Below are 23,859 nucleotides of genomic sequence, written 5' to 3'. Positions count from 1 at the left end.
CATCACATGTTATAATTTTATGAACAACAACAACAACAGGATGAAAATTGATCAAAATAAATTTAAAAAAAAGTTACACACGTTTTAGGTTGCAGATGAGTGATGCTGAAGTTGAAGTTGAAAAAAGGGAAAATCTAACACAGTGTGATTTTGGGCATCTACATGTAAATGGATTATTCGACAGGTTCAGTTGCCTCAATGAGGATGTTATTACATAAAGTCAATAGTGATAAATGTTATGCTATGCGGAAATCAGGCAACATTTGTTGATCTTTGTTGTACATGAAATAAAAATCTTATTTCCGGAAATAAATTCACGAGAGGCCCGCTTTTGATCCGGAATTTCCGGTCATCATTTCACTTCCTGTTTTGGCTACGCACAATGTTGATATTTTTGATACACTTCTTCTTGATGTCTAGACAATAATGAACTCTTTTATAAATCACAGATGAAGAAAAGGATGTTTAGCAAGTTTTCCAATATCCTGCATCAAGCAGTTGAGGCTGTAAGTTTAAAGAGTCGTTGTAGATTAATCATATTAACCCTACTCTACTGTAAAATTATTATTATATCAGCTGATCAGGTTACGTTGCCTAAAAAAATGCAATTCTGCTGATGTTCAATGCTTATTTTAGATGCAGAAAATTGAGTTTTAGCACTGACACCCCAACACCTTATTTAGGGTTTTGAACAAGAGCTGGTTTTCTTATGGTGTCTTAAACATTAAAATCTATGAAATCAACCACATATTCATGTGGATATATGTATGTTAATACATTGATAGGTCTTTTCACCACCAAACACCACCGAACAACCCAAAAATTAATTTTTACATCTTTTTTTTGTTATAACATAAATATATATGTATAAATGTGACCTAAATATAATATTTTAAGCTATCAATTCTACAAATTTAATATTCCCAGATTAAGAGACCAAATATCAACATGACGTCTTGAAAGGCTATTATATTTTTTTTTTCTTTGACGCCTAACCTCGGCGTATGGCGTCAAAAGAAAAAAAAATATAATAGCCTTTCAAGACATCATAATTATTTGGACTAACACAATGTAATCTGGAAAATAGTGATGAATCCGGAGAAGGTTTTCAGTATTGATTATCGACTTTTTCAGAAAAATAATGCACATAAAAATCAAAACAATTGTTAAATTATATGTAATTTGATTGATTTTATCGTTTTATTGTATAAAATCACTGATTTTCTTGGTGTTTGATGCTTTTTTGGGTGTTCGGCGGTGTGCAGTGGTGTTCTGTGGTGAAAAGATCCACCCTTAATACATTTATGCATAGCCAATCAGGCAAGGTTATATACCTTATCACCTTATGGCTATTTTTCCGTCATTACTGGACATCACACATGTTCCCTGCATTTTCTACCACAGTGCTATATTTAATGAATTTATAATAGAATGTATAGGGGCCTTGCATTTTTGGTGCTATATTTTTTGGAAAACTAGTGCTATGAAGATCTGGAATTGAGATCAAGTACAGGCTTTGTTCTGTTTTTAAATTGCTCTATTTAGGATTGTTCAATTATCACATGCATCATGATTATTGAAAACCTTTAGGTGACTTCAAAATAAATCTCCTGGATGTTTGTTGTGCTACTGTATAATACTATGCGTAATTGTATTCTGAATATTATCTTTTTCAGTTAACGCCTCAACTTACTTTGCAGGAAGAATTTATGTATCATTGGAAATCTGTAACAGAATTCTTTATGGATAGCAAAGGTGATTTTTTTTATAAAGGAGTGAATGTTCAAAAGGTTCTATTTGTAATGGGTACGGAAACAGGAAATCACCAAACTATTGAATCGTAAATCAGACTACACCAACATCCATATCTGGATCCTGGAAATGTTGATTTATAAATGACAAACAAATTTTTTAAAATGATTCAGATAACCTGACATTGTACAAGCAAAAAATATCATGAATATGGTGTGGTTTAATTTAACCAGTTTTACATGCTTTTCCTTTGCCTACATATGTACATGTATCTACATTGTAGACTGATTTTGTTGTTAAAGTTACAGTAAATTTAACTATTTATCTCATAGGTGACAGAATAAATGTGGAACAGACTAGTCTATCTTCTCACTTGGACCAGATGATTGTTTTATTACAAGAGGAAGAGTCTAGTATAGAAAGAGGGGGAACAGGACCTTGTATGGAGTACCTTTTACAGCATAAGTTGTTAGAAACATTATATTCTCTTGGAAGAACTGATGTAAGTTATTGTTTTTGAACAATTCTTGAATAATAATCTCATCTTAAGAAGCTGCATCCAATGTACATGTATATTTATTGTCATTTCTTTTATCAGGGATTACATTGTTAGGGGTCTCTTTGTGGGGATTCTGATCCTTGATCCCTCTTCTTGTTTGTTAGAATCCTGTATTGCGCTTATCATTGTATGACGCTTATCATTGTAATAATAATGATTGTAATTTCACATGTCCCACCTGATTTCCATTCCCATTTTAACACACAACAAATTGACTGGAACATGTAATGCTTCTAGAAGACTGCCAATCCTGCCTCACACATTACAAAAAGACAGCCTATCCTGCCTCACGTTTATACCACAGGAGTTTTATGGATTAAATAATGCATGTGGCAAATTGGAGCTGTGTCCCTCTTTCTGTTACCTGGTCTTCAGATTTTAGACCATTCAACATATAGCTGTAGTTTGTGTAGAAAGGAATTGCTGCCAGTGTGATTTTTTTTTTTTTAATAACCTTAGGTCTTTTTTTATTTGAAACCATACTTGTTTGAGGGTAATTAAACATTGAATAGTTGATAAAAATTTGTTGTCTGTATTTTTTGTAGCATCCTCCAGGAATGAAACAGCTTGTACTTTCTTTCTTCACTAAATTATTATCTCGATTGAAGCAACCATTGTTACCAAACATAAGTGTACACAGAGCTGTTCATGTAAGTTATGAAATGATTATGATATAAAAAAGAATAAAAAAAATATGATTGGGCAGTAAAAAATCAGAAAGAAATAGAGCCCTAACAGATCTAGGATTTTCTCATTAGTAAAGGCTCATTGAAGATTATGTTAGATTTTTAAATGAATTACGTATCAAAATTATATTATTGTTAGGGGTCAATGGTTGTGTCATTTTGGTCTTTTGTGGATAGTTATCTCATTGGCAACCATACCACATCTTCTTTTTTATATTGTCTGCAGATGCAACCAAATATGGATATGGAGTTTGTCTTTCAGCATGTAATATTAGTCTTTGAAGATTAATTTAACATAATTGTTGAATAAGATATTATTCACATGAGATTATATCTTTTAATAACAATGCAATTTCAATTCGTTACAATAAGATTCTAACATAACATATGTCATTCAATAATGCACTCTTATTTGTAACAATGAGAATATACATCTCTTGTGGAGAGTTGTCTCATTGGCAATCATACCACATAATCTTTTTTATATTTATTCATTTCAAATTAACAATGAGAATATGAGAGTCCTGCTAGTCATATATTTATAATTCTAACATGACGTCCTTCAAATGCTTTGAGTACACACCTGTGGTAAAATATGAATAAATTTCATGGGCTGTTCCCATTGTACCCCCACGTCATATGTTTTTTAATGATTGAGGAATCCGACGTCATAGAACGATGACGTAAGAATATAATAAAATTGAGAATGGAAATGGGGAATGTGTCATAGAGACAACAACCCGACCAAATAAAAAATTAAAAAAAAAAAACAGCAGAAGGTCACCAACAGGTCTTCAATGTAGCGAGAAATTTCCGCACCCGGAAGCGTCCTTCAGCTGGCCCCTAAACAAATATATACTAGTTCAGTGATAATGAACGCCATACTAATTTCCAAATTGTACACAAGAAACTAAAATTAAAATAATACAAGACTAACAAAGGCCATTTTAGCATTTTACGGGAAAATTCACGCTTGTGAATCCGAAAACCATCACAACAAGGAAACGTAAACAAACGATGCTAAAATGTGTTACATGTATAAGTATTTTTTTTTATACATGTTAGACATATAAGTTAATTGTAATTTAAATTCTTCCAAAACTATCTAAATAATTTATTTTAAATAGTTAAAACATGTCACTAATTCAGTTTGCTCCGTTCTTTTACGTTAATTTAATAGTGCGTTTATTTATGAGAACGGCAAATATTTGCCTCCACCTAGAGTGCTTTGATCCAAAAGAATTGCCGTATTTTTCCTATTAGAATCGAAATAATTAGTGGGGGCTTGAATATATCTAGATTTTACCCTGAGTTTTCCCTTTATGCCGATATTTTACCCCTCGCTAACGCTTCAATATATCCAGTTATTCCTGAAGCAATATTTTTTTAACCTGATTTATTTGTGATATATTTTCCAGAGATTGATAAAGGCCTGTGGTGAGGTAAAAGCTGGACCATCAGAGACAGAAGAAATCCAGTTTTTATGTACAGTGTGTGCAATTGTTAAAACAGATCCATATCTAGTCAATTTTTTTATTGAGGTAAATATATTAAGATGTCTGTGTCCTTGTTATAGAAGGGGCTTCAGTATCTGAGTGGTCTAATATAAGTAGTTACTACTGTAATCACTAGCCAGTCAACACTGATTTGAGTTTGAAGCCTGCTTGTTCAGGTGCACTCAACTCCAATCTTAATTGACTAGGATTGTCAGTTTTCCTATCGAAGGTTGTGGTGTGCTTGGGGCACTTCGGCTTTCTCCACCAATAAAAACTGGTCGCCAAGAAATAGCCTAAATGCAGTGATGAAAAGTGGCATTAAAACACCAATTATCAAATCAAATCAAATCCTTGTCATAGATTCAATAATGACTACAATTCATTCCCATAATGCATTCATTCAAAATCATTCATAAATTACAAATACTTAAGCAATTTGCATTTGGGGATATCATCGATAGTTTTTCAGAAATAAATGTTTTGTTGGAGAATATTATGACTTGTCTACGTCTATTGATGTATTGTTTGATTGTTTGTTTTAGGTGCCAAAAGACAAACCAAGTCCAGATTGTACTGATCCAGTGCCAAAAAGTGATTTTAGTTTAGTTCAATCATTACTTGCCTTATCTAACAGTGCTGTAAGTTAAAATTGTATTAAATAGTACAGTCAAACCTCAATAAGTAGAAAGGAACCAACATCCAGTCAAGAGTAACAGTATATTTTCTTGTTTAAGTATTTTACCATTTAATAAATCTGGTATGTAGATGTTGAAAGGGTGTTTCAGGTTTTTTTTTGCCATTGTTTTGTCAATTTATTTTCAACTTAATATAGTTTTTAACAGAAGTTTTGGTTCAAACATTTTTATAATGAGTATCTTCTTAAGAGGCAACAAAATTGCTGTATACGTTTGTTTGTTATATTACTATTAAAGAAATCATGCCATCACAAACGTGACATCAGCTGCTGTACTTCATAGTAGATTTTATACAGCAACATCATAAACAGTACTGGAAAACATTATGTTGTTCAAGTTACTAACAATCTATCAGGAAAACAAAAGAAACACCTTAGTATGGTTTCAATTTATGAATAAGCAAACTGGAATTTATTTGTACATGTACAAGACAAAGTGATTGAACAGCAACAGTATAATAAAGGCTATAAAGTAGGAAAAACTTGGAAATAGAGAAATGAAATTTTAAAAATTCCAATTAGATATATAAAAAATGATAATTGTTTAAATATAGGATAGTAGAGTAGCTGTTAAATCGTGTGAGGGTTTGATGTTATGTGCCAGTCTTCCAGAACAAAATGCTGCTGTTACCATGGTAAATGATACTGAATTTTGTACACAACTCAGTCAACGTTTGATAGAATCTTACCTCAAACTTCCATCAAATGTCCATCCAAGTGAATTAGACATGGTGGAAGCAAAATGGGGGTAGGTATTTGTATAATTGCATTTATGTTAAATATACAATTCTTGTACATTGTATCTCACTTTTACTTTGCTGACACTGTAAATTCTGTTATGGGCCAACATAGATAGCAAATCCATGATTTGTATGGGCCAATTGCACGATTTTAAGAAAGCTATAGTTTAGAAGGAAACTATAAAATGATGTCCTTCATTTGATAGGGGAGGGACATTAAATTTTCTTGTCTGATTGTGGGTGCTTTCATTAGTCTGTTCTGTAACTGGTTTCAGTTTTTGTAACATGCGCATCAACTTAAAACTTTATAACAAGCAGGGTATGGTATGTCCACATATATTCTTGTTTAGATTTAATAAACTGTAACTTATTAATTCATGTTTGTTTTACAGGTTAGATGTCATTACAGAAAGTGAAGACCAACAATCATTTTTAGGTAAACGCCATCTGATATCCTTCCTCTCATGGCTAGATTATTGTGATCAGCTGATTGGTGTAGCTAATCCCTATGTAGCCAAATCTTTGTCAAAATCAATACGAGAGACATTCCTAGATGTAATAATGGAACCATCATTGCTTCAGACCTCAGAAACTGGAGCTGTTCTAGCAACTGCTTACCTTACAAGATGTCTCAGGACAGTATGTTCACATCCCTTATTGGCAGGTATGTACAAAAATTAATATAGGAAGATGCGGTATGAGTGCCAATGAGGGAACTCGCCAATCAAGTCACAATTTGTAAAAGTAAACCATAGTTCACAGTAGGGTCTTCAACACAGAGCCTTGGTTTATAACAAACAGCAAGCTATCAAGGGCCCAAAGAATGACTAGTGTAAAACCATTCAGACTGAAAAAAAAACAAAGGGCTAATATACATATATCAAACAAGAAACACTTATGAACCACATCAACAAATGACAACCACTGAATATAAATGTGACTTCTTGTGGTTTGCATATTTCTATTGGGTTAAATGTTTAGAACAGATTGCTTTTTAAAATGTCACCATAGTGTATACTCTGGATTTATTTGTTTTTTAGGCAGTTAAGCTGCCTTATACGAGCACCCTGGATTTGGGTTCCCCCCTGGGAATTTTTGAAAAAGTGCCATTGCTCTGATCTGGCAGGTCTGGTAGATTCTTTATAACTAATTAGACATTTTCACACTTTTTGTTATAAAAAACAATAAATATAAGGAAGATTACCTTAAATGATCGTTGATTTTCCCAAAACAATTGATGTTCCCCATTTGAAAAAGTGCTAATTAAAAAGTTAAGCATAGCTTTTTATATTCTGTGCTTTTGATGAAAATGTAAGTGAACTATCGTAAGAATAATTTCATCGCCAAAAATGTTTGTAATGAAGGCATTAAAATTTGCCAAATGGCATGAATGGGGCATGGATATTATTTTGCGGCTATTACGCCGTTGAATTTGATGGATTTCATCCTACTAAAGGTAAATATTTAAAAGCATTGTCTTACTTCCTCTCTGTATAAGTCTTGAATTTGTAAGAATACTTGATTTTATTTCTACATTGTATGAAGATATGTATTTTATTTAATTATTTAAAGCAAGCTGATGTTATTAATCGTCATCGTGTCTCTCCGTACTTGCTATGTATCGTGTAAACCCCCAAACATTATACTCGATCAGGGCCATTCCAATGTCAATCGGGACCTCATTTGAATACGTATTTATATATTTTGTCGATGTTAATTAAGGTCATTTCAAGATGGTTTCCTTTATCGTGTTTTAGTTAAAAGTAAAATCACAAAAATACTGAACTTAGACAAAAATCTAAAGTTGCCATGGTTAATTAATTGCTTTACACACAAACCTGTAAACTCATTCATGTAAGACGATACACCTGTACAATGTGACCTTTCACCTGGAAATATAGTTTTGTATACAAAATTCCACTTCTTTCAGGTTTACACTTTCAGTATTAATGGTTACAATTTACAATTAAAAAATGTTAGGTCTTGATATATTTAAGTCGATAAGTTAAGAGTTAAACACAAAGTCGGAATACGAAAATATTGATACTTTAATTACACTTATTAAAAATGGCGCATAGTGGTTTACTTGTACTGTACACACGTGAATAACATTAAATGAAATCGATCTTGGGAAGATTTCACTAGGTTTTATCTTGACTATAATGGTTTTACCATTGAAGGGTTCATCTTTTATTGATATTCAGGATTCATGTACACTGTTTAAAAGATGCAATGACACAAATTTTACCAAATCCGAAACAAAGCGAACATTCGATCAAAGGCTGATTTTTATGCAAATTACTAAGTCAACACTGTTAGATTGTTTATTTTATTTAAAAATAATAACAAAGAGAAGTCAAGAATACTTTTATTTCTAAATAATACAAAGAGTTCTCAAGAATACATTATAACATTGACAACACATGATGTTTCTGTTTACTTGGCCAAACCTCGTTCAACATCGTATCCCAGCTCTGGAAAAAAAATGTCATGAAATCCTATAGTACTGCATAGTCCGCACCCCTTCCATCAATTTCATTCCCAGGGTAAAAAACCGCGGACTATACACCCTTTCAACTGTATGTAACACATAAACAAACGACAGCTAATGAATTACAGGCTCCTGACTTGGGACAGGAACATACATAAATAATGTAGGTATATCTCATTACCAGAATATTTAGCCCACCCACTTTGTTATGGTCTATTGACTTACATGTATTAGTTTTTGATTAGGTCAGTTATTGAGAAACCACTAGTGAATGGTCAACGATATTTGGTGTGCAGTTGGATAAACTTTATCACTTTTAATTTCTTGGCTCACACCAACAACAAGCTATAAAGGGCCCAGAAATTACTAGTGTAAAACCATTCAAACTAGAAAACCAAAGGTTTGTTCAAAAAGGACAACTTATGAAAAGTCAATGGTATTTGGTAAGCAGTTGTATATTGCTCCATGCAGCTTGTAACTATTAGCAAAACCTACATGTATAATGCATAGTAAGCTTTAAAAGGCCAGAAATTACACATGTAAAACAATAAAAACTAATAAAAATGTTAAAATAAATAATTTGACATAACTTTTGAAAGTGGCGGGATTGGAAAGTGAAAATTTTAGGGTACAAACATTATTCAATACTTGAGAAATAGCCGAGATAATATTTTCACCAATTTTTCAACAATATTCGTCTTAACTTCTGCCAAGTTTGCCTCTGCTTTTTTTACTTAACTGCCTACAGCGCCTTTGGTGCTTTGATTTAAAAAGGTACCAATTTTTTTGTGGATTGATGAAAAATTGAATTTTCATTATACTTTCTTTATATTTTGAGGTTCTAATGTATTCTGCATACAAATCTGTAGATGATTTGTTTAACTATGCCCTATATAATTTGTTAAAAAAAATTGTAGATAGAAATGTTTGTTTTGAAAAATTGTCAGACCAGAAGATTTTAAATCATGTCTTGTATTAAAAAAATATGTTTTTATCATTTATAGTCTATCTAATATATCATTCAACGAGAAAACTCCTTGAAAATTTAATTCATTAACAAAATAAATTTTTACACTCTAAAATGTTAAAGCACCTGTGTGGTGTCGCGTATTTAGATTATAATATGTAAGAACTGATAACTTATTTTATTTGTAGAGTTTTGTAAATTTATTTTGGGAGATGACATGCTTCCAGAAGTAGAAGGAACAGATAAATGGAGAGTGAGAAGGCGTTTGATAGACAGATGTGATCATCTTTCAGAAGAGGTGAGCTTTTAAAGACAAATCCTTCTATTCAGATCTACCAATAATATCTTCTTTATATTTTATATTTACTTAAGGTTAGGTAAAAGCTTCAAAATAAGCAAATAAAAAAATGGGGTCACCAACCTCGTTTTCGATTTAGAACGCCGTCTTTTTCATGGAATTTGGAAATCGGGACCTCTAGTCAATAGCAGTGTAATATTTTTTTTTAAGTTGGTTTCCCATAAAACTTTTTTGTTCTATTAACCAAGTTGTTAATACAAACTATTTTAATAATATTACCAATTTCTGAGGTGAAAATAATAGCGATAAGTTGCTATAATAATTTTCCCGCCTTTATTTATTGTGAAATAACTATAAAAGAATGATGTTTAAAAAAAAATGACCAATAATTTCTCGATGAGTATTCAACAGAATACGTGTTGTTTATTTTTAGATAAAATCATGAAATAAAACGATGGGGTCACCGGAATGGAAAAAGAGATATTTCTACAAAAGTGTTAACATTTTGAAATGGCGGGAATACATTGCGCCAATTCTAAAATAACGACAAAAGCCGTTACGCCGGTTTTTGGCGTTATTCCTATACAAATTACAGACAACACAACAGTTCTCGTTATTTTTTGTTATGTTGTTTGTTTGTTTTCAACTACTATTAATGCATATTAATTTACACGTGATAGTACTTAGTTTTCAGTCAGTTTCACAGACACAAAATATAAATGCGGTAATTGGAAAACAATGCGTTGAACAAATGTACACGCGAGTGGATTATGCTTCTATGAACACCATTTCTATTCAAGTTATTTATAGTGCTTATGTGTTGAACAGAAATTCTTCTTAAAATAGTGAATACATTTGGTATATCATTTCATAGTTCAGTCAAAGTATATCTGAAAGACAAGACAGACCTTTGCTTTCGATATCATGAATTCTAATTTCGCGGTTAAGAATGTTGTTTCTTTTTAATTTGATGATAATAACTTAAAATCAATAGATATCTAAGACCCCTAACAATAAAGATCGAGGAGCCGATATTGCAAATATTACTCGGAAAGATCGGACTTAAAAATACAACTTCCAAATGTAGTTTTAAAAAGATTGATTTTTTTATGAACCGGGTTCCGTTCAATATCTTACCGGCTACGAAGTTCTACATAGATTTTGATCTTATGAACGAGTAGCTAAGCTAGCTGCAATCAATATCTATGTAGCAGCTAGGCTAGCTACATGTTCAATAGTCATAAATCTACGTAGCCCTATGTACCCGCTACGATATTGATCGTAACCCTGATCTTTGTTTAAGTTTAACTGCTTAGATAAATCGATTTACAATTCAAAATCTTTTATGTAGATATGAAAATAAATCTGCCCATGGTCAGTTTAATATATTCTTATAAGTAACTGATTTCAGAGTTTCATCCGTATATACTCAAATGATTTGAGAACATGAAGATAAAAAAAAATGTATACGTCGTGTTTTTGCGTCATTTTTCTGAAAGATAAAGATATGACAGCAAATAAAACAAATTTCCACAAGAGACCAATTGACACAGGAACTATTTATAATAGGTCACCGTACGGCCTTCAACAATGAGCAAATCTCATAATGCATACAAAGCTATAAAAGGTCCAGAAATGACAAATGAAAAACAATTTAAACGAGAAAATAACGGGTTAATTTATGAACAAAAAATGAATAAATGAAAAACAAATATGTAACACTTTAACGACAACTACTTAATTACAAGCTCCGGACCTTGAAAGGACCCGTTTCAGTGCTCGACTGATACCGTTACTTATTTGTTCCGTATTCGCTAAATATACGTGTGTTAATCGGTGCACATTTTAAAAACTATCTTTTCAATTGTATTTATTTATATTTTTTTTTTATTATTATTTTCAAACAAAATGACCGTTTAAGTAAAATTATTCTGACATTTTTTTGTTTTTAAAAGGATTTATGACATATTAATCAAAAAGATAATTAAGAAATGCAGAAGCACATCTAATGAACCAAATATTTCCTTATTCTACATGTATTTATTACGAGTGTTTTTTAACGAAATGACCGATTGTTTTAGGATTGCAATGTATACTAAATTTAAAATCACAAGTTCTAAAAAGATCGTAAATGAGAGATGCTCTTAAAAGATCGATTCAATTTCGTGCAAGTGTTAACGGGGTCTATTTAACATACTACTGTTTTGATAATTGATCCATAGGCATCTTTCATATCAAAATATTCCGTCATGTTGCTAGAAACTCAGTCTAAGTATACTCATACAGTTGTTATAATAGTCGTGATTATGAATGGAACCTAGTCTGACTTTTTTTTTTCTCAAATCAACTATTGATTTTGTATACCCCACCTACGATAGACTAGAAGAGGGGCATTATGTTTTCTGGTCCGTCCGTCCGTCTGTCCCGCTTCAGGTTAACTGAGTGTTTGGTCAAGGTAGTTTTTGAAGTTCTTGTTGCTTATGATATGATCTTTTTAATCTTAAGACCAAATTTCAAGGTCCACTGAACTTAGAAAATGTAAGTGTAAGTTTCAGGTTAAAGTTTTTGGTCAAGGTAATTTTTTGATGAAGCTGAAGTCCAATCAACTTGAAACTTAGTAAACATGTTGCTTATGACATGATCTTTCTAATTTTAATGCCAAATTAGATTATTTTACCCAATATCACTGTCCATTGAACATGGAAAATGATAGTGTGAGTTGGGCATCCGTGTACTTAGGATACAATCTTGTTTCATATGCATTCCTCTTTAATTCTTCATTCCGACAACTTTTAAACACAGGCAGGATTATGTTGTTTTTTTATATAAAAATTGCGCACCTAGTACATAAATATAAAATTTGGCAAATCGGATCATACTCGGGAGTGGTCAAATACAAAAACCTACAATGTTAGAAGCTTACATGTTAACTTCTCTATATGGACTTTATTTTACACGTATGCGTCGTTGGGTTACTGATTTGTTGGTGCTTATCAGAATTCTGAATATTATATTCGTGTAAAAATGTAATCGCCTTACATATTCAAAATACGTATGTGCAATTTGCCATTTCCATATAGGTACGTAAGGTTTCTAATTCTATAGATACATTGAATTTTGATGAAACGATTGATGATTTTCGTACTTTCTTAATGATTTGTGGAAATATAAGTACAATTTAAAACCTATAGGCTACCACAGAGATTGTATCTATAGAACAGATAAATCCATACACGTAGTAAATTATGGAAATTAGTTTTATATTATAATGTGATTGGCCAATCCCGAAATCCCGGACTTAAAACAAAAGAAATCCCGAGGTCCCCGAATTTAAATAATGTAAAGTTAAAAAGGATTCCCGGATCCCGAAATCCCGAGCTGAAAACATCCGATCCCGGAGTCCAGATAAAGGTCCTATCACCCTCCATCTTGTTGTCGAGTATCAATATTTTTGTTTTGTTTCTTGACAGTTGTTAGTTTGCTGAATAGTTGACTCTCTTTTAATTCATATATGTTATCATTTGATGTTTTGTTGTTTGTTTCAGATACACTTAATTCACATAATTAATTTATATATCCAATTCTGGAACATGTTTATTATATAAAAACAATTTTCATTTTCTTCTCGGAAAATCTACTTATCAAAACGTTTGTCACTCTCTCCATCGGCTCAAAGAGGAATAACTCTCATTAACGTTTCGAGATTGCGGAAACCACGACGTCATAAAACGCTGACGGCATAGTACTGTTGCGCTGGTATGTGCGCATAAACAATAGAGGGATTTGTCTTTAAGCCGTGTCTTTTTTTTTCATTAAAAAAAGCTTCTAAATGTCTAATGCAAATTCTGTTTTTATGTCCAATTTATGGGCATTATGTTTTCTGGTCTGTGCGTCCGTTCATTTATCTGTTTGTCTGTCTGTCCCACTTCAGATTAAAGTTTGATCAAGGTAGTTTTTGATGAAGTTGAATGCCAAGTTAGAGATTTTCCCCCATTTTCAGTCAATTAAGCATAGAAAATGATAGTGTGGATGGGGCATCTGTGTCCTGGGGACACATTCTTGTTGAGGAAAGTTATGAAAACAAAACTAGATCTAAAAGCTTTTATATGACTGCAGATTTATGTCTGCAAAATTGGCAGTCATATTTAAGGTATCAATGTCCATCTTGAATAGATTTTCGTTTTACCACAACATTACTGATAAAGTTGACTGACCAAAATTACAAAGACATTCTAACTTTGCAAATGACAAAGAGACTTGAACTCTTTCCAAACCTGTTCATAAAATATAGATAAAAATAACCTCCATAAAAACAGTTACTATTTTTTTATTACTATTTTGTTTGGTTCTGATCAATGGTATTTTTTCTGTTTATTTTTGCTATGAGGTACATACATGACATACTGGTAGATTTGTGGTACCATTAATGATGTTCAAAGAAAACAAGGAAAGCCAATAGACATTAGCACATTGTTTTTCTTTTCAAATCAAATTGCATTGTGATAAAAGTAAAATGAGGCCATGGAAAAATAATTGATGGTTTCCCCTAACCCGACCGGGTCATTTTTTAACCGCCGGGTCATTAAATTTTATTGCAAAAAAAATTAAAATTAAAAAATAAATAAATATTTTTTTTTTTTTAAATGCAGAGACAAAGTACAGTATTGAAAATATGCAAGTTTATAGTTCCACTATAGAAACAAAACATATAGATATAAAATTATGCATGGTAAGAAAAAAAAAAAAAAAGCCTGACTGCCGGGTCTTTAAAATTTTCCCATGTTAGGAGAAACCAACAATTAATTTTCCTTGGCCTGATTATATCACTTGTTTCTAAAATGTATTAAATAAGTCAGATTGTTACACATTCCAAAGCTATTTTTTTGTCATGTCGAATCAGCTTAAGATGTCATAATTTACATCTTTTTACATTTTATGGAATCTCTATAATATGTATTTGCCTGAAGATTTTTTAATCAGAAAATCCATTTTATAATTTGTTGTATATTTCAGTTAAGTTTAGCCAGTCTGAAGCTATTTGATATGCTGTTACAAAAAGACAATGAATTTATTATTTATAACCTGGTGCTGAGGAATCTGATTGGTCGAGATTATTACACAGAAGATACTGTAATGGTCAAGGTGGGGGATTCCAGAACCAAAGAAGAATCTCAGTCTTCAGGTATGTTAATTAAAGGGAGGTAAGCAGTGATGGCAATTTACATACTTGTAACCTTTGGTGGTAATGATTTTGTCTCTAAGCAGCCTTACAATATCAATTAAAAAGTAGTTATTTTTTACTTTCTAGCTGAACATTTAGGTATAAAATCCAAGACTGGTCAGATTTTAGTGATAAGTGGAAGTATCATATATTCCTTATGATAATAATACCTTGTGTAGTGGCTGATTCAAAAGGTACTTCAGGATTAATATTCATATAATTTCATAATGTTCTCCTTTTGAATACGGTTGAGAATCCATCAGTCCATTTAAAAGTTATTCTTTTTTCAAATCAAAACAGCTGGAAGACTTCTTCTATAAACCTAGAAATGATGGCATGCATTTATTATTGAGATATTTGAAGAATGAACACAAATGCGAGATTAGTTATTTGCATGAGTAAAATCCTCACAATAATTTCTGAATTTACAGTAATTATACATCAGTTCTTCTCTGTAAGAAAACTTTTCTAATAAAAGACAGCAAATGCTAACTACTACTTGGAAGTGAACAGTTGCAAAAAAAACATATATTCTTTAGATGTTAGTGATTGTCCTTAAAATTTCTTTTTGACTATGATAAACTTTTTTTTATAATTTTAGATTCACCATCTGAAAAGTCCTCACCACTCTCATCAACATGCTCCAGTCCTGTGCCCTCAACCAGCAGGAACCGGATAGAGGTGCATAAAATTGTCAATAGGTAAGTTTTGTACTAAAAAAAAAAGAATGGATTATTTTGGTAAATGAACTAGATTAAACAAGGCAATCATTTTCTACAGAATTCTATTGTGCATATTGTATGTTTTAGTGAGGGGGTGGTTCCTATCCAATTTGCTAACAGAAAAAAAGTAGCTTGTTTCTTCTTAATGAATAACCAGCTATAAGTATAGTGAAATTACATGCCTATTGCTACAGGCAAAGTTTAGGAAAAGAAAAGGAATATATGTTACTTTCATTGAAATATTGGATGGCATTCAGTTCTTTCACCAGTTGTTACTTTGTAGTATTTATATATTTGATATAGTTTGTCATGAGGACTTCGATTTACTAGATTGTGTTCAGTTTGTACCTACCACTGAAAATAATTGTCTTTGACCAGAATAATTGAGCATACTTATTTATCATACTTATTTAATTTCAGTTATTTTTCATTACTACCAGAAGATCTGAAATCCAGTTACCAAACAGCTGATAGTGGGTATGACATGTACCTTAAAGATGCCCACAAACAGGTGCTCATTTAAAGATTTTTTTTCAAAGTTTATAAAGTCTGTATTTATCATGTTCTGTTTAATATCAATAATGCATCATAACTGTCTTCTTAGTGACCCTGTCAAAATAAAACATGGACTTACATAACTTAAATCTTAAATAACTATTAAAACCAGTGGTGTTTAATGCATGATTTTCTTGTACTGATTACAATGTCTTTTTGATAATTAAATGCCTTGTTCCGCTTTGAGGAGATAGCTTTTTCGTCTGCATATTTTTAGTACAATCGAAATGATTCCTGTTTGTATTGTTAATATCCAGCTAATGAAATTTGTTTAAATGAACCTTCACTGTAGGTCACAATTTTTTTAAGGATAGTGTTGATTTATATTGAAAATTAAAACAAATCTGCAATTGCCTTGAAGGGATATTCAAAACTTTAAAAATAAAAACTTCAATTTACCTTCCAAAATCTATAGGACTATAGTTAATTTCATTGTTTGTACTTAAAAAATGGACCATTGATGCATTGATTGCATTTACATTGTTAACCATTTGAAATTGATACCTAGCATGCATTAGATGTTTAATTAGTAAAAAGTTCTATTTGGAAAATTTGTTTTCTTACACCTCTTATTATCAATTTCAGGAGAAATAAAACTTTAAAAAAATCATTCAATATCATGTAAAAAAACTGAAACCTTAAATTTATGTTTATTCTTCTTTTCCAATGCACAGATGTTATAAATGCTTTTCTGTATTACAGTACAGTGATATGTGTGAGATGTGCCATCCTTGGTCATGGCCTAAAGAACCAGTGACATCAGAAGTTTATCACATGACCACATTCTACGAGGGATCATTCCTTAGGATGATACTAGATAAACTTTCCAGACTGTTAGACCAGGTTAGTGGGATTTAGAATGGTTATACACGCTGTTCTGATTTTATACTATGTGCATAAACCAACTTACTGTTTGCAAAGAGATATATATATATGATTTTCTTGATTAAAAAAATCATGCCAATATAAATTTTATATTCAGAATAGTAAAAAATTAATTTCTCTAGATCTTCAATACATGAAAGAAAGTTATGGAAGAGATATGATGTCATCAAACCAGGGGGAATATTATTTATGAAAATATTCTGGAGTGAACTTTTCCCTTTTAATTCTTTCAATTGCTACTCAACAAATAATTTAATAACCATAGAAATTGCAAACCAAAATACATCCATGTTGTGCATGAAATCTTCTGAAAAATATGAAAAATAGATAGTTGCCAAATTCTGAGTAGAACCTAGACAAATTATGACACTCAGTGCAAATTGAACAAATTCATAAATAAATATTTTTTGCATCACAATTTTGTTCAGATTTTTATTTTTTCTTTCTGTTAATTATTTTCAGAGTTACACTGTAAATCTACAGCTGACATCAGTGATAGCCAAGCTAGCCTCTATACCACATCCAAACCTACAGGAGTTCTTTATGGATCCATACCTATGTCTTAAAGATAATGCTAAATCTCTATTTAATGTACTACAAAAGGTAAGGAATGTGCCATTAAACCATTGATTACCTGTACTTTCAAATGGGGAAAATCGCCACGATATAGCCTTTTTGTGCTAATGCGGCGTAAAGCAACCAACAATCAATCAATCAATCAAATTGGGAAAAACTTTATAGAGGTATATATTCACTGTATTTGACCCAAAATCCCGAGCTAAAAATAACTGATCCTGATGTCATGAAAAATGTCCTACCCCAGCCCCCACCCCCCCATTGAATATTAGTATCCAGGAAAATCAATGAAGTCTTGAGACATGTTTGTCCAAGATTTTTATGCCCCATTTATAGGCATTATGTTTTCTGGTCTGTTAGTCCGTCTGTTCATTTGTTTGTCTGTCTGTTTTCGCTTGGTCGGTTGGAAGACCAATCAACTTGAAACTTTGTACACATGTTCCCTATGATATGATCTTTCTAATTTTAATGCCAAAGTAGAGATTTTCTCCCATTTCCACAGTCCACTGAACGTAGAAAATGATAGTGGGGATTGGGCATCCGTGTACTGGGGACACATTCTTGTTATTAAAATGACTTTCTTGATATTATATTTAACAGGTTGCTAATGAAATAAAAACCCAACTAGGCAGTGATCCAGAATTGGGCAAAAAACTGGTGATAGCCAGAAAGAGTTTGTTGGGAGTTATGCCTACAATTACCAGGTACTTGCATATCATTCACACAAAGTTGTTCTCAATTAATTTACTTTGAATAAAAATATATAAGTAAAAGATTAGGTGCAATAATTGCATTATTTTTCTTATTTTTTTGTAAATTTTCAATTATCTTTTTAACAATTTTGATTAAAGTTCAAAACATTTGAAAGCAGTTACAGTAATTGATTAAGCTTGGCAAATACCTTTAAATCATTTTAACTCAAATGTCTAATAATTTTATAATACTTTGGATTGTTTAAGCCAAATATGACCCTTATTGCACCTCTTCCTTTGAACAATGAGAGACTTAAGAATTTGAAACTTTGTTTTATTGTAAATTTAGATAGTGTTCATTTCATTGATTTCCCTTGTGGAATTTGTTTAGTTGAATAATTGCATGATAACCAAGTTTAGGCATGTTCAGACTTCTTTTTTCCTTTCATTGATAAGTTAAACTTTGCATGTCAGAGTTGATTGCATTTTGACAAGATTGTTGATAAAGCATGAATATCAGAAAATAAGTTGTAATATTTTACTATACTGCATTTATGTATAACAGTTTGAGACAGAATGTGCATGAAAACAGGTAAGTGTTATCTCCAACACAAACAGTTGTCTCCCTTCTTCACTGTGCATTATGGGATACTTGCATGAGTAAACAAAATCATATACCAGGCTTATTATCTCCCTTTATCTACTGTACAAACAGTACATTTGTCTCCCTTCTGCACTATGCCATATGATAATCTTGCTTCAGGAAAAAAATATCAAAGATACCAGACTTAATAGTACAGTTGTCTCCCTTCTTCACTTTCCCTTTAAGTATACTTGCAAGGGTTAAAATAATCTGATGCCTGGCTTAGTATCTCCTTTTAGCTACTGCACAAACAGTAAAGTTGTCTCCCTTCTGAATTATGACCATATGGGATACTTGCATGATTGAAGGTAGAAAATTTGTGTTAAGCATTGAAGCCATCATTTTGATATTGTGCTTAACAGAATTTTCCAGCAAAATTTTCCAAGTACCAATTTTATGAAATCAACTCCATCTGCACTTTTCAACTTAGATCCTTGAAACTTCACAGAAATGTTTGCACCTTTTGATGTTGTGCACCTTCCATGATAGTTTTGTTTAACAAAATTTTGTCATCCATTTTTTTTTTTACGTATTTGAATATTCATTATAGACCATTCTCAATTGTTTTAGAAACATTCTGCTCAAGATAGCCATTTGAGGGTCTCAAAATATGACGATTATGTCATTGTTTTCACCAAATCTCCTCTATACTTTTGTTTATAATTATGTGAGTATGAATATGTTCTGCTATGCAGGATGGAGCTGTGCACAAGTATTATTGCATGCTACTTTTTATAGTGCTTGGTTTCAGTGATATTTCTGTCAATGCATGTTCTCATTTAAAAAAAATTATGTTACAAAATATACTCAGGTGTATTATATAGTAAATATTTTAACTGAATAATAATCAATTTTGTTGAGTTAAATCAGTTTTTATGCTTGTTTCCCTTATTTCACCTTTGCACGAGACATTGTTTCCAAAATAACTTGACATGCATAATATATCTCCAGTTGATGTAACAGTAGATAAAATAAAATTGAGAATGGAAATGGGGAATGTGTCAAAGACAACAACCCGTCCATAGAAAAAAACAACAGCAGATGGTCACCAACAGGTCTTCAATGTAGGGAGAAATTCCCGCACCTGGAGGCGTCCTTCAGCTGGCCCCTAAACAAATATATACTAGTTCAGTGATAATGAACGCCATACTAACTTCCAAATTGTACACAAGAAACTAAAATTAAAATAATACAAGACTAACAAAGGCCAGAGGCTCCTGACTTGGGACAGGCGCAAAATTGTGGTGGGGTTAAACATGTTTGTGAGATCTCAACCCTCCCCCTATACCTCTAGCCAATGTAGAAAAGTAAACGCATAACAATATGCACATTAAAATATTAGATGGTTATATATCAATAAACTTTTAAAGGAAAATATACAAAATATCAGAAACTTTATTGAGATACCTACTACTATAAAAATGAGATTTAAAACTGCAGAAAATGAAAAAAATATTTTGGCTTTTGTGCAATATTTGCAATAAAAAATGTTGAAGAAAAAAATAATATCAGTATTGACATTTGAAACATGTACAAATATTTAATCAGTTTTTACAATGTTAAATTTTAAACATATATATTTTATACTTTCTAGGCTGGAAGGTCAGAGCAGATTAGAGGCTATTATTGTATTTGAAGAATTTTGTAAAGAAATGGCTGCCATTGTTTTTGTACAACACCATGCTGTCATGTCGAGATCTTGAGCACAATAAACCTATCATTTTATATTTAGATTTCAATGCAAGAAGTTGTTGAAAATTTATTGTTATGAATCATGCTTGAAAACCAGTGAATTGTTGATTGTTATCTGTTTTGTATGAAAAGTTAAAGAGAAACTAAACAATGTGAATGCCCACTCACTCAGTAGCTAGGGCATTTACTGTAACCCATTTTCAAACTTCTGTCCTTCAATAACAAAACAGTTGTATATGTGCTGACTTTTATAGATATGCCTGTGTAAGATATTTTAAAGTTCTGTAGTTTAGGATACAGAGTAGTTCATGCCTTATTCTAAACAACCTACGTTTCTCAAAATTCATAGTCTTTCTGCCATTTCTAAGACACAGGCATTTGTGATGTTGTTACACTTCTATTTATTTTTTGATTTCATATAATATCACATTGTATATTAAGCTGTCTTTTTTTAGCTCACCTGTCCCGAAGGGACAAGTGAGCTTATGCCATCACTTGGCGTCCGTCGTCGTCCATCGTCTGTCGTCCATCGTCCGTCGTCTGTCGTCGTTAACTATTTCAAGAATCTTCTCCTCTGTAACTACTGGGCCAAATACTTTCAAACTTTAACTGAATGTTCCTTAGGGTATCTAATTTATAAATTGTATCCGAAGTTATGATCTATCAACAAACATGGTCGCCATTGCTAAAAATAGAACATAGGGGTCAAATGCAGTTTTTGGCTTATAACTCAAAAACCAAAGCATTTAGAGCAAATCTGACCTGGGGCTATATTGTTTATCAGGTCAAGATCTATCTGCCCTGACATTTTCAGATGAATCAGACAACCTGTTGTTGGGTTGCTGCCCCTGAATTGATAATTTTAAGGAAATTTTGCTGTTTTTGGTTATTATCTTGAATATTATTATAGATAGAGATAAACTGTAAACAGGAATAATGTTCAGCAAAGTAAGATTTACAAATAAGTCAAATGACGGAAATGGTCAGTTGACCCCTTTAGGAGTTATTGCCCTTTATAGTCAAATTTTAACCATTTTTCGTAAATCTTAAAAATCTTTTACAAAATTCTTCTCCTCTGAAACTACTGGGCCAAATACTTCCAAACTTTAACTGAATGTTCCTTAGGGTATCTAGTTTGTAAATTGTATCCGAAGTTATGATCTATCAACAAACATGGTCGCCATTGCTAAAAATAGAACATAGGGGTCAAATGCAGTTTTTGGCTTATAACTCAAAAACCAAAGCATTTAGAGCAAATCTGACCTGGGGTTATATTGTTTATCAGGTCAAGATCTACAATGTATCTGCCCTGAAATTTTCAGATGAATTAGACAACCTGTTGTTGGGTTGCTGCCCCTGAATTGATAATTTTAAGGAAATTTTACTGTTTTTGGTTATTATCTTGAATATAATTATAGATAGAAATAAACTGTAAACAGCAATGATGTTCAGCAAAGTAAGATCTTCAATTAAGTCAATTTGACCAAAATTGTCAATTGACCCCTTAAGGAGTTATTGCCTTACTTTAAAAAATCTTCTCCTTTGAAACTGCTGTATCAATTTCAGCCAAACTTAGGCTTAATGAGTTTCAGAGTATTTAGTATAAATTTTATATTTTATTTCCTTGTATGTCAAGAAACATAGCTACTATGGCTAAAATAGAACATAGGAGAAAATGATTATTTTTTTGGCTTTTGAAGAAAATAGGACGATCCAAAAAACATTTAAATAAATTGAAAAGCCAAAATAATCATTGATGAGAGATTTAACCAAAAGAATTAAGGTGAGCGATTCAGGCTCTTGAGAGCCTCTTGTTTTTGTATCCTTTACTGAACTGTGATGTATTTTGTTTTTTGTTTTTTCATTGCTTTAGAAACAGTTCTAGGATTGTTGAATCTTTTTATTTTACATATTGAATGTTAGTTTTGAGATTGCACTTAACTTTAATTTTATATTTTACTTGTGTATGTTATAGCATTTTGTTTTGTCTTAATTTTTAGAATATATATGCCAATTATAGAATGTTTCTTGAATGCTGAAATTATTTTTGTTCATGTTAACTATATATAAGAAAGCAATTTATTGAATATAAAATGTCACAAACATGAGATTTGTTCACAAATAAATGGATATGTGTTGAAAACATCTAATTAATTGGATTTCACTTAAAAAGTATACAAATAAATGATAACATGATATTCAAGTTGCAAAATGTTATTGTGGAGTTTTCTGTTTTCATCTTTCTTAGATTGATATACTCACCCACATATTCAAGTTGCAAAATGTTATTGTGGAGTTTTCTGTTTTCATCTTTCTTAGATTGATATACTCACCCACATATTCAAGTTGCCAAATTTTATGGCGGAGTTTTCTGTTTACATCTTTATTATATTGATATACTCACCGAAATAGTCTACAAAATTAAAATGCTTTTGATACAACATATGTCAAGTCAAATGTGAAGTGAAATTTTGTACTGGGCATTGTAAAGAATAATAACATACCCTTTAATAATAGAAAGGCATGATCATGCATAGGCAGGCATTTTAGATTTTAAATTGAATTATTTCTTTATTTAATTAAAAACATGGGGTACAGAACTTGATCTTACATGTAGCTTTCATATCTTTTTACATAAAAAAGGTGTTGTGCTTTACTTTCTCTAGTTTGAGTTTATAATTTGTGGAATGGTTTCCTTTTTTCTGGCATGAATGATATTGTTATTATGTGCAATAGTTCTTTATCAAATGGTGCTTTTAGATATCTTAGTTTTGTTTAATATTGTTTTTAATTTGCTATTTTTATTTTTTATTTTTCTTATATTGTGAAGATGGTCACAGATGTTAAGCATAATAATCAATGTCACCCGTAATCTTAAATTTTGCACTATTTTAATGTTCTTTCTTGTTATCAACACTTTTGTTATTGAAAAGAGCACTTTAAATTTAGATTAATTTAGACTTATTATAATTGCTGTCTGTTAAATTTCTATTTTATATGACAGTCTATGCTGTAATTCTAGTCATTGAATTATTGCCCTTCCTTTTTGCGATTTGCGATTTAATTTTTACATTATGATGCTTAAAAATTCAAGACATTGGCAAAGTTCGTCAACAATGGATTAGTCATAGAGTAATAGAAGGACATTTCCTGGTAAACACATCAGTTAAAAAAAATATTTTTTTAACTA

The 23,859-nt window shown here is 31.5% G+C and overlaps 1 protein-coding gene across 2 annotated transcripts; it reads left to right on the top strand.

Annotated features, from left to right (window-relative positions):
* The first annotated feature begins 372 nt into the window (after positions 1–372).
* LOC134715977 (FHF complex subunit HOOK interacting protein 2A-like) lies at positions 373–21,110 on the top strand. Of its 2 annotated transcripts, XM_063578594.1 has the most exons (17): positions 373–506; positions 1,677–1,755; positions 2,085–2,254; positions 2,857–2,961; positions 4,416–4,538; positions 5,036–5,131; positions 5,742–5,935; positions 6,320–6,591; positions 9,574–9,683; positions 14,697–14,865; positions 15,506–15,605; positions 16,047–16,137; positions 16,884–17,024; positions 17,529–17,669; positions 18,243–18,346; positions 18,900–18,926; positions 20,572–21,110. In XM_063578594.1, the coding sequence occupies exons 1-17, from the start codon at positions 450–452 to the stop codon at positions 20,678–20,680; spliced, it is 2,088 nt and encodes a 695-aa protein (XP_063434664.1). In that variant the 5' UTR covers positions 373–449; the 3' UTR covers positions 20,681–21,110. The 2 variants fall into 2 exon arrangements, with proteins under 2 accessions (XP_063434664.1, XP_063434665.1); XM_063578595.1 differs by lacking the exon at positions 18,900–18,926.
* Positions 21,111–23,859: the final 2,749 nt, after the last annotated feature.

The sequence above is a fragment of the Mytilus trossulus genome, chromosome 4 (assembly GCF_036588685.1).
Source record: "Mytilus trossulus isolate FHL-02 chromosome 4, PNRI_Mtr1.1.1.hap1, whole genome shotgun sequence".
Taxonomy (NCBI): Eukaryota; Metazoa; Mollusca; class Bivalvia; order Mytilida; family Mytilidae; genus Mytilus; species Mytilus trossulus.
The sequence above is the reverse complement of the archived record's forward strand: the minus strand, read 5'-3'. Positions and strand labels throughout refer to the sequence as shown.

What these genes read in the sequence shown, in the direction of transcription:
- LOC134715977 (XM_063578594.1), top strand. Translation starts at nt 450, where the DNA reads ATGAAGAAAAGGATGTTTAGCAAGTTTTCCAATATCCTGCATCAAGCA. An exon ending in ATTCTCTTGGAAGAACTGAT is followed by an intron (nt 2,255 to 2,856) that starts GTAAGTTATTGT and finishes TATTTTTTGTAG; the next exon opens with CATCCTCCAGGAATGAAACA. An exon ending in GTGCATAAAATTGTCAATAG is followed by an intron (nt 15,606 to 16,046) that starts GTAAGTTTTGTA and finishes ATTTAATTTCAG; the next exon opens with TTATTTTTCATTACTACCAG.